Source organism: Xenopus tropicalis, chromosome 10, assembly GCF_000004195.4.
Source record: "Xenopus tropicalis strain Nigerian chromosome 10, UCB_Xtro_10.0, whole genome shotgun sequence".
Classification (NCBI taxonomy): domain Eukaryota; kingdom Metazoa; phylum Chordata; class Amphibia; order Anura; family Pipidae; genus Xenopus; species Xenopus tropicalis.
This window is the reverse complement of record NC_030686.2, coordinates 41,891,636-41,902,337: the sequence shown is the minus strand read 5'-3', so window position 1 is coordinate 41,902,337 and position 10,702 is coordinate 41,891,636. Positions and strand designations below refer to the sequence as shown.

The 10,702-nt window shown below is 49.1% G+C and overlaps 1 protein-coding gene across 2 annotated transcripts; it reads right to left on the bottom strand.

Moving 5' to 3' along the window:
- Positions 1 to 2,155: 2,155 nt before the first annotated feature.
- tigd3 (tigger transposable element derived 3) lies at positions 2,156 to 8,310 on the bottom strand. Of its 2 annotated transcripts, none has more exon segments than NM_001134822.1 (2): positions 2,156 to 4,738; positions 7,887 to 7,988. In NM_001134822.1, coding segments are annotated over 2 exon segments (1,788 nt in total). In that variant the 5' UTR covers positions 7,906 to 7,988; the 3' UTR covers positions 2,156 to 2,969.
- Between the last annotated feature and the right edge of the window lie 2,392 nt (positions 8,311 to 10,702).

The following is a 10,702-nucleotide window of genomic DNA, read 5'->3' as shown; positions in this document are numbered from 1 at the left end:
CTTCAACTTCCTGCATCCCTCAAGCTGTGGGTAGGGTACTGGGAGTTTTAGTTAAACAGCCGTTAATAACTCTATTAGATAGACTAATAAATAGAGTAACAGGCTTTACAGCCTATGGTGTTCTGGTGCCATCTGCTGTCTGTTTTGGATACTGCAGCTCCTGGGAACTTCTGGGACACTGGGGCTTCTTATGATCACTAGGAGCTACAGAACTTTGCCCACAGACTAACTTGCTTGTGCCTGAATGCACCCCTTTATCCTTGAGCCAGTTTGGAGAGCAGATAGAGAATTTGGGGTCTCTTGTCACCTGCTTTAATGGTAGGCTTCAAATGGCCCCCTGAGGTCACCTGTTTAGGTACCCACCCTGGGTCAGACTGGGCTGCCGAGACACCACAAAAATACCCGGTGGGCCCCAGCGGCCCGGACCCAACCCTGCTGCTGGGAAGACGTTGGGCGGGGCCCCAGGGGGGTAGTGGGGCGCATGGCAGGGGACACGTCTGGCGGAGGTACCTTATGGGGTGTAGGGCCCCTGGGGCGGTAGCCCTGGTGGGCCCTGCAGCCACCAGTCCAACCCTGTACCCACCCAGAAGGCACCCAGAGTCGGTGCCACCCATAACACAGCTTTGGTCTGGCAGTTTGGCCACCATTGACCTTAGTGCAGGATCATCTAGGCACCTCTGGGAGTGCAATATGGTGAATATAAGTGAATATACCATACACCTCTGCTTGGCATGTGAATGAGGAATCAGAGTATCAGGAAGCCAGAAGGTCCTCAGCTCCCTGCCACTTTGGTTCCGACCCAACAGCCAGTGATTGGACCAATACCATGGCTAGCCAAACCCCAAACCAGTCAATATACAGTTGTTCTAACACCTGTAACTCTAGGAAAATGCAAGTATTTGGAGAGACGGGACTAGGATTGGTTCGAACAAACTGCCGCCTTGGGTGGTCAACTGAACGGCCCTCCCTTCTTCTCAGTAATCTGGTCTCCATTAAACCAGGGCCTAGTGGTGCTGCTGCTCAATTTATGTTAATGTCATAAATACGGGCTCTTGCATTAACCCCGTGCCCCACACCACACACGGCCAGTAGATGCCCCGGCAGAACAGTTGGACCAGTAGGCCCAGCAGTGCAAAGCCTGAGCCAATTCCCTCTCCAGTCGGGGCCTGAACTGATACCCAGCGAAACTGAGCAATGGAGAGACACCCAGTGGATAACAGCAAGAGATCTTCATTTTACATAGACATACCTGATTCCATAGACTAAAAAGGATCCCTCATCGTCTGACAAACCACTACCCCGCCCCCTTAGGCTCACAGTGCCACACAACCCCTTCCTCTCCCTGTTCCACTGTGAAGTGAAGGATTCTGGGACTAGGAGCCCCTCTGCTGCAGCACTCACTATGAAAAGCCCAGTATCCCAGAATCCATTACTTTACAATGGAACAAAGTAAGGGGGAGGTGTATGACACGGTGAGCCTAAAGGGGGTGGGGGCACAAGGCTGCAGGCTGAGTTATACAGGGAACTCTGAGTATCACTCATGTATTATAAGGGATAATGTACCCCCTACTGTAAATGATAAGGATATTAGCAGTCACTGGGGGGTTCTGTGCCCATATAAAGGCACAAGGCTGCAGGCTGAGTTATACAGGGAACTCTGAGTATCACTCATGTATTATAAGGGATAATGTACCCCCTACTGTAAATGATAAGGATATTAGCAGTCACTGAGGGGTTCTGTGCCCATATAAAGGCACAAGGCTGCAGGCTGAGTTATACAGGGAACTCTGAGTATCACTCATGTATTATAAGGGATAATGTACCCCCTACTGTAAATGATAAGGATATTAGCAGTCACTGAGGGGTTCTGTGACCATTTAAGCCAGGATTATGGACTATAAGAGTTTTGGGCCTGATGTAACCCTACAGGGCACCAAACTCTGCAGTAATTTCTTATTACATTATACAATTTATCTATCAATCTTTATACATGAGTGAGGTCACAACCTAATCCTAATAGTGTCATCGCTCATGCAATACTGACATCAATACAGAGTGATTGTAGCAAGATAACTATTGTATAAAAAAACCTACACATGGTTCCCTTGATGTCCAGCTACACTGGAAGCAGCTTACTGCCAATGAATGACCAGCCTGGAAAGAAATGTACCAGATTTATTGGGTTTTGGTGGCGAGTAGGAAGAACCCATGTGTAAAACCATCAGTTAGATGATCAGGGTTATACAGAACAATGCAAAGTAGAATTAATGGAAATCTTTCAGGGAGAAGTCAGTGGGAGATTGGGACAATCCCATCTCATTGGGCAGTCCTATAGATTGGAGCTTCCGACTGATGAAAGAAGTGGGTTAGATATTATACAATGGGATAAAATAAGGCCACATTATTACTTGGTTGTACTCTCAACTGAACGATAAATCTGCTTGTAGCACCTTGTTGTCTTTAGAGACCGGAGAGTGGAAGCCACCCTGAAACACATAATCGGGGTACCCCCCTTGAAACCCTGAAGCCATGAGTGAATATGTCCCAATTGCCATCCTTCTCCAGGGTTCTTATACAGTAGGAGCACTGAAATATTCTTGTCCAAATTATTTGCCAGCGTTTCTCCAGGTAGACGCCATGAATAGCTTGGGAATTAGTCTTTCACAGGGAGCTGGACAATCCCTGCTTTGATTTTCTAAAAAGTATCTTCACACATTGGGCATGAAGAGGAGATCACTACTGAAGGAGCAGGGGTTACAGACATAACAGGGACATCATAGTCCTGCGTTTGATTCAGTATCGGCCTGATCTGTTGTTCCTCGATACCCTAGTGCCTGACTGCAACAACTGCTTAAGGCTCCAGCAAATCATATGTACAGCCCAGATCTCTGGTTAATAAAGAACACTAGAGGCAATGGTTACTGTGGTGTGTGTGTGTGACAACCCCCTGTGTGAATGTGAGTTCCAGGTTAGACATGTTTCTTCCTACACTGATTGTCTAAGCATCTCTCTATCTGACCCTGCAGTGCACAGAAAATACTCATATCCTGGCCCTGGCTACACAGGAACCGTTGGATAACACCACAAGCTCCTTTCAGTTCTTGGACACTGCTAGAGTCTTCCAGAACCTCTGACTTAATTCCAACTGCAGACGCCATTTTTTTATCTTTGGTTGTCACACACGGATCAAAGCAGTTACGTTCAGTTTTGACACCTCCATGTACCATGTCCTCATTGTCCTCCACCTTCTGTATTGGGTAAGACAAGTAGGAGCTTGAAGCTTCAAACTCATCATCCTCTTCCTCCTGCTCAACAACGCACTCTTCTTTGATGGTTACTTTCCGGTATGTTCCCAAACCAGCAGTAAATGGTCCATAATTGTGTAAATTCTCCGTGGCCCCCTGCAGCATTAAGGTTGGAAGGTCTTTATTTGGTATGAGGCTGGTCGGCTGTGGCCTTGCAGAACAAAACGCCTGGGTGCTCAGTATCTTCTGGAAACAGTTTTTGATAGTGTAGGAAGATATCCTCAACCAGGCCTTGTTCATGGTATAACTTGCCTCTACTAGTGACAAATGGGACAGTTGCCTTAGGAAGGACACTCCAGAGCCTCTGCTGACATTGGTGTCCTCCTGGAACCTATCAAGCAGCAGTTGTTTGTATAAAGCATTGAATTCACTGATCAGTTCTTGGCCAAAGAGGTGGGAGGAAGGCGTATTTGTGTTGTTCTTAGGGAAGAGACAGAGGGAGATGTTTCGGAGTTTAACTTTTGGTACGGTGCTGTGAGCCATTAAAAACAAGAGGACCTTCCTATCTTGTCGGGCAAGTTTGGAGTCCCAGGTCAGAAGCCACTCAATGAGCAGGCCTTCCGTCAAATACCCATTGTGACTGAGCTTTAGGAACACGGGGGATAAGGAGTGGGCCCCAATAGACTTTGCAGGGAGATTGTGGGTCACCAAGAGTTTGAGTTTCTCCGTTCCATTCATGTTGCAACAGAACCAAATGCAGACGGATTCCTTCTTGTGTTCGGACATGAAACCCTGACCCGCCATAGCTCTAAACTGAAAGGGTGATTCAATGCCGCAGAATATGTCTTGGGAATGGTATTCCTTAGCCACCTGGGCAAGCGTCAGGGATCTGTTCCTAGGGCATCCTTGAGATGATCGGTCATGGAACTCTGATCTGGTGAGGACCTCACTCCGTTCATTGGCACCGAGGCAATAGCCCTTTGCTGTCACTTTGTCATAAGCTATTTCGGATTCTGGTACGTCTTGACCTTGCAATATCATTCCGCTCCTCTGACACGGTAGCACTTCTGTCCTGTAGAACAGTCGGTAGCGCTCTTTCCACCTCCACAGCCACCCATTAGAGGGCTTAAACTGGGGACACCCGATCTCCTTGGCGATAGCCTCTGCCCGCCTCATGAGTATAGGCCCTGAAATAGGAAGCTTATTCGCCTTGGCGAAGAGAAGCCACTCCAGCAAAGCCTCGTCCACCTTGGCGTGTTTGAAAGGCCTGTTCCGCTTACGAGCTGGGTTTTCATTTTGGTTCCACCGTTCCATAATTTCTTCCCTGTTTTTCATCACCCGGCTGATCGTTGACTGGGACAGCCCCAAGTTCCTTGCAACAGATGATTGGGAAGCCTTGGGCTGTTGAAGGAGTTCCAAGATTTTAACTTTTTCCGCAAGCGTTGAGTCTCTTCTCTTTTTAAAAGGCTGGTGGGAAGCACCAGGATTTCCTTCTGAAACAAACACAAAGATAAATATAAATCCTGGCCCACCCTCGCAACACTGTGGCCTGAATTCTCTGCTAGATAAGCAGCCATAAAGCAGGGCAGGACTGCTGCTTACAATGGGGATCAGATAAGATATGTGCCACTGTGACAGAATGCTCTGTTATACAGATAGCTAGAATCTCAGCCATAAAGCAGGGCAGGACTGCTGCTTACAATGGGGGGATCAGATAGGGTCTGTGCCACTGTGACAGAATGCTCTGTTATACAGATAGCTAGAATCTCAGCCATAAAGCAGGGCAGGACTGCTGCTTACAATGGGGGGATCAGATAGTATCTGTGCCACTGTGACAGAATGCTCTGTTATACAGATAGCTAGAATCTCAGCCATAAAGCAGGGCAGGACTGCTGCTTTGTGGAAAGAAAGGAAGGAGACCTTTGATTATACTTCCCTATGGAAGCTCGAAACTGGTTATAATTTCCTCATATATTAACAAATCAATATCTATTTTACAACCAAAACATGTATAACATGTATTATATTTATTGCTAAAATATTCTAAAATGTACTTGTATTTTTTAATACTCAGGCACGTTCCTGCAGGAGTAAAACACGCGGCCCTAAGGTTAGAGTCACTGGGCGGAGCCTATTTGTCGGCCACCTCCCTGGGATTACAATCGCTGACCTTGTTTCCCAGTGCTCCTCTTCTTGCCCCTCTGCCATCTTTGGGTGATTTCCAAATACACTTTTCAGCATACCGGGGCAAAGTTGCCCTTTCAGACAGATTTGGCAGCTTATCTGCCTGTGTATGGGGCCCTCCGGCAGGCCAACCTGATTGATATGTTGCCCATCAGGCAGGTTTCATTTTCCCATTGGATTAAGAACCCCATTGGCTCGTTGATGTGTCCTCCCCCCGTCGGCCTGTATCCCACCATCCTCATCCAATCAATTGGCCGTAGCGCCAATGACTGAATCAGCCCAATATTGCCCCAGTGAGGCGATCCCTTTTAACATACGGGCAGCTTTAGGGCAAATATTGTACAGCGCTGCGGGATATGTTGGCACTTTATAAATAAATGTTAATAATAACTAAAGTGAGGTTCAGAGCCAGCCTGTGATCAAGGGCATCTACAGGGTTAAATAAGACTTTATTTTAAGCACCACTGCCGCATTCCAGAGCCATCTGGATAACGGGTTTCCATATAACATCTCCCATATCCTATAAAGTGTTTTGGGAAACAATGTAAATGGAAACCTCCCAGCAGCAAAAGGTGCCTCCCTGGGATGAACAGGGCAGGCTAATAGCCTAATGAACAGGGCAGGCTAATAGCCTAATGAACAGGGCAGGCTAATAGCCTAATGAACAGGGCAGGCTAATAGCCTAATGAACAGGGCAGGCTAACAGCCTAATGAACAGGGCAGGCTAACAGCCTAATGAACAGGGCAGGCTAACAGCCTAATGAACAGGGCAGGCTAACAGCCTAATGAACAGGGCAGGCTAACAGCCTAATGAACAGGGCAGGCTAACAGCCTAATGAACAGGGCAGGCTAATAGGCTAACGAACAGGGCAGGCTAACAGCCTAACGAACAGGGCAGGCTAACAGCCTAACGAACAGGGCAGGCTAACAGCCTAACGAACAGGGCAGGCTAACAGCCTAATGAACAGGGCGGGCTAACAGCCTAATGAACAGGGCGGGCTAACAGCCTAATGAACAGGGCGGGCTAACAGCCTAACGAACAGGGCGGGCTAACAGCCTAACGAACAGGGCGGGCTAACAGCCTAACGAACAGGGCGGGCTAACAGCCTAACGAACAGGGCGGGCTAACAGCCTAACGAACAGGGCGGGCTAACAGCCTAACGAACAGGGCGGGCTAACAGCCTAACGAACAGGGCGGGCTAACAGCCTAATGAACAGGGCAGGCTAACAGCCTAATGAACAGGGCAGGCTAATAGCCTAATGAACAGGGCAGGCTAATAGCCTAATGAACAGGGCAGGCTAATAGCCTAATGAACAGGGCAGGCTAACAGCCTAATGAACAGGGTAGGCTAACAGCCTAATGAACAGGGCAGGCTAATAGCCTAATGAACAGGGCAGGCTAACAGCCTAATGAACAGGGCAGGCTAATAGGCTAATGAACAGGGCAGGCTAATAGCCTAATGAACAGGGCAGGCTAACAGCTAATGAACAGGGCAGGCTAATAGGCTAACGAACAGGGCAGGCTAATAGGCTAATGAATATGGCAGGCTAACAGCCTAACGAACAGGGCAGGCTAACAGCCTAACGAACAGGGCAGGCTAATAGCCTAATGAACAGGGCGGGCTAACAGCCTAATGAACAGGGCAGGCTAACAGCCTAATGAACAGGGCAGGCTAATAGCCTAATGAACAGGGCAGGCTAACAGCCTAATGAACAGGGCAGGCTAACAGCCTAATGAACAGGGCGGGCTAATAGGCTAATGAACAGGGCAGGCTAACAGCCTAATGAACAGGGCAGGCTAATAGGCTAATGAACAGGGCAGGCTAATAGGCTAATGAACAGGGCGGGCTAATAGGCTAATGAACAGGGCGGGCTGATAGGCTAATGAATAGGGCGGGCTAATAGGCTAATGAATAGGGCGGGCTAATAGGCTAATGAATAGGGCGGGCTAATAGGCTAATGAATAGGGCGGGCTAATAGGCTAATGAATAGGGCGGGCTAATAGGCTAATGAATAGGGCAGGCTAACAGCCTAATGAACAGGGCAGGCTAATAGGCTAATGAACAGGGCAGGCTAATAGGCTAATGAATAGGGCAGGCTAACAGCCTAATGAACAGGGCAGGCTAACAGCCTAATGAACAGGGCAGGCTAATAGCCTAATGAACAGGGCAGGCTAATAGCCTAATGAACAGGGCAGGCTAATAGGCTAATGAATAGGGCTAAGTCACTGTATCCATTAGGCTAGGGTGGCTACTAGCCTGGAAGCAGCACACCTGGGGGTGTAAGGAACTTGTATAGAAAGAGAAGTTGCTGGGAGTTGTAGTTCAGACATAACTGCTGAGCATTGGGCACATGATTCCATTACTACCCAGAAGCCTCAGCGAGTTTCCCATGATGCCCGGGGATCCCCGGCTGCGCATAAGGCTATTGTTCGCTCCATCTCCCGGCAGCACATACCTTTCTGAGCCTTGGCCATGTTCCTGCTGTGGCGTCTCCCCCTGGCGGGCAATAGTCAGGGAGCCCCTCGGAGCTATATTATTGCCCCCCGGCCCAGGCTCCCTGCTTGGGGTTGTGTTTCCCCCTATATTTGGCGAGGAGTTGAATGAACCTTCCCTTGCACACAACGATCCGGAAGGGAATCATCGCTGGGGGCTCATGGGAAATTTAATATTAACCCACCTCTTCCCAAAATAATTGCCGCTTTATTGTTTCTCCAGCCGAGCCCTAAGTACAGACAGACGTGCCCCCCAAAGGGTCGGCCTGCCTGAAGCGGGCACCGCCAGTAATTAGCTAGGCGCTTATTCCCCCCATGAGAGCGGTACAGTTAGTATATCCCGGGACGGGGCGCTAGCCATAACATGGGAAATAGGGAGAGAAGCTCAAACCAAATGTAGAAAGGGGGGGGGGGAGTGGCTGTAATATATATACTCCCGGCTCCGCACAGTCTGTATTGTGTCTGTTACACAGCCCGGTGCCCCTGTGTATTGCAGCCGAACTCCTTCCCACACTGCCCGGCGCAAAGATTTCTGTTTTTTAAAAACATATATATATATATGCAGCCAGACTGATTTTATTATTATTAGAGATTTGGGAGAAAGTAGCTAATAAGGGTTGGTCACTCTTTTTTTTTCCTTTGTTTTTTTATTTTTTTTTTAGAATTAGAGAACCCCCTAGAGTTACCCCCATCCGCTTCCATTGCTCTCAGCAGGCTGGTAATCTGATCCCATTCATTTCTATTGGACTGTTCCACACACTCTCTCAGGCACTGGCACAACACTCACCTTCACACACAGACACACAGCTGCACTCTCTTACACACAGCTGCACTCTCTTACACACAGCCGCACTCTCTTACACACAGCTGCACTCTCTTACACACAGACACACAGCTGCACTCTCTTACACACAGCCGCACTCTCTTACACACAGCCGCACTCTCTTACACACAGCCGCACTCTCTTACACACAGCCGCACTCTCTTACACACAGCCGCACTCTCTTACACACAGCCGCACTCTCTTACACACAGCCGCACTCTCTTACACAGGCATACACACAGCTGCACTCTCTTACACAGGCATATACACAGCCGCACTCTCTTACACACAGCCGCACTCTCTTACACACAGCTGCACTCTCTTACACAGGCATACACACAGCTGCACTCTCTTACACACAGCTGCACTCTCTTACACACAGCTGCACTCTCTTACACAGGCATACACACAGCTGCACTCTCTTACACACAGCCGCATTCTCTTACACACAGCCGCACTCTCTTACACAGGCATACACACAGCTGCACTCTCTTACACACAGCCGCATTCTCTTACACACAGCCGCACTCTCTTACACAGGCACACACACAGCTGCACTCTCTTACACATAGCTGCACTCTCTTACACACAGCCGCACTCTCTTACACACAGCTGCACTCTCTTACACAGGCATACACACAGCTGCACTCTCTTACACACAGACACACAGCCGCATTCTCTTACACACAGCCGCACTCTCTTACACAGGCACACACACTGCTGCACTCTCTTACACACAGCTGCACTCTCTTACACACAGCTGCACTCTCTTACACACAGCTGCACTCTCTTACACACAGCCGCACTCTCTTACACACAGCCGCACTCTCTTACACAGGCATACACACAGCTGCACTCTCTTACACACAGACACACAGCCGCATTCTCTTACACACAGCCGCACTCTCTTACACAGGCACACACACAATCATACTTGGAATGCCAGGACCCAGGCCCAGACTGGCAATCTGTGGGTTCAGGCAAATGCCAGAGGGGCTGCTGTAAGGTGCCATAGACACTCACTATTTATTGGGCTGGGGGGCTGTTTGGGCCTCTGGGTACTTGGAATGCCAGGACCCAGGCCCAGACTGGCAATCTGTGGGTTCAGGCAAATGCCGGAGGGGCTGCTGTAAGATGCCATAGACACTATTTATTGGGCTGGGGGGCTGTTTGGGCCTCTGTGTACTTGGAATGCCAGGACCCAGGCCCAGACTGGCAATCTGTGGGTTCAGGCAAATGCCAGAGGGGCTGCTGTAAGGTGCCATAGACAGTCACTATTTATTGGGCTGGGGGGGGGGGGCTGTTTGGGCCTCTGGGTACTTGGAATGCCAGGACCCAGGCCCAGACTGGCAATCTGTGGGTTCAGGCAAATGCCAGAGGGGCTGCTGTAAGATGCCATAGACAGTCACTATTTATTGGGCTGGGGGGGGGGGGGGGGGGCTGTTTGTGCCTCTGGGTACTTGGAATGCCAGGACCCAGGCCCAGACTGGCAATCTGTGGGTTCAGGCAAATGCCAGAGGGGCTGCTGTAAGATGCCATAGTCACTCACTATTTATTGGGCTGGGGGTTACCATATAATGGCTCAGAGTAGTTTCTAGTCATGAAGAAGACTGATGTCTGTGTTTATGTGACTCCGCATACAGCCCCCCCCCCGTAACTGGTTATTGTGAAGCCCACTGTGAATGTGCTGTGAGGCACCATGGGAGAGGTTACCAGAGATACTACTCCCATTACAACAATAAGCAACGATATATAGTGTTGCCATAGTGTCTGCAGAATATACTGACTTCCTGTTACCCTACTTCCTGTCTGTCAGGCACTATACAGCAGGGCCACCTCAGTGCGTTTATTTGTAGGACCCAGGCCTCCAGCTATACCTGTGTCATAATGTCCATTTGGGAAGAGCCTAAACCCAAGCTACACAATCACTTGTGTGTGTAAATATTTGACCGAAAC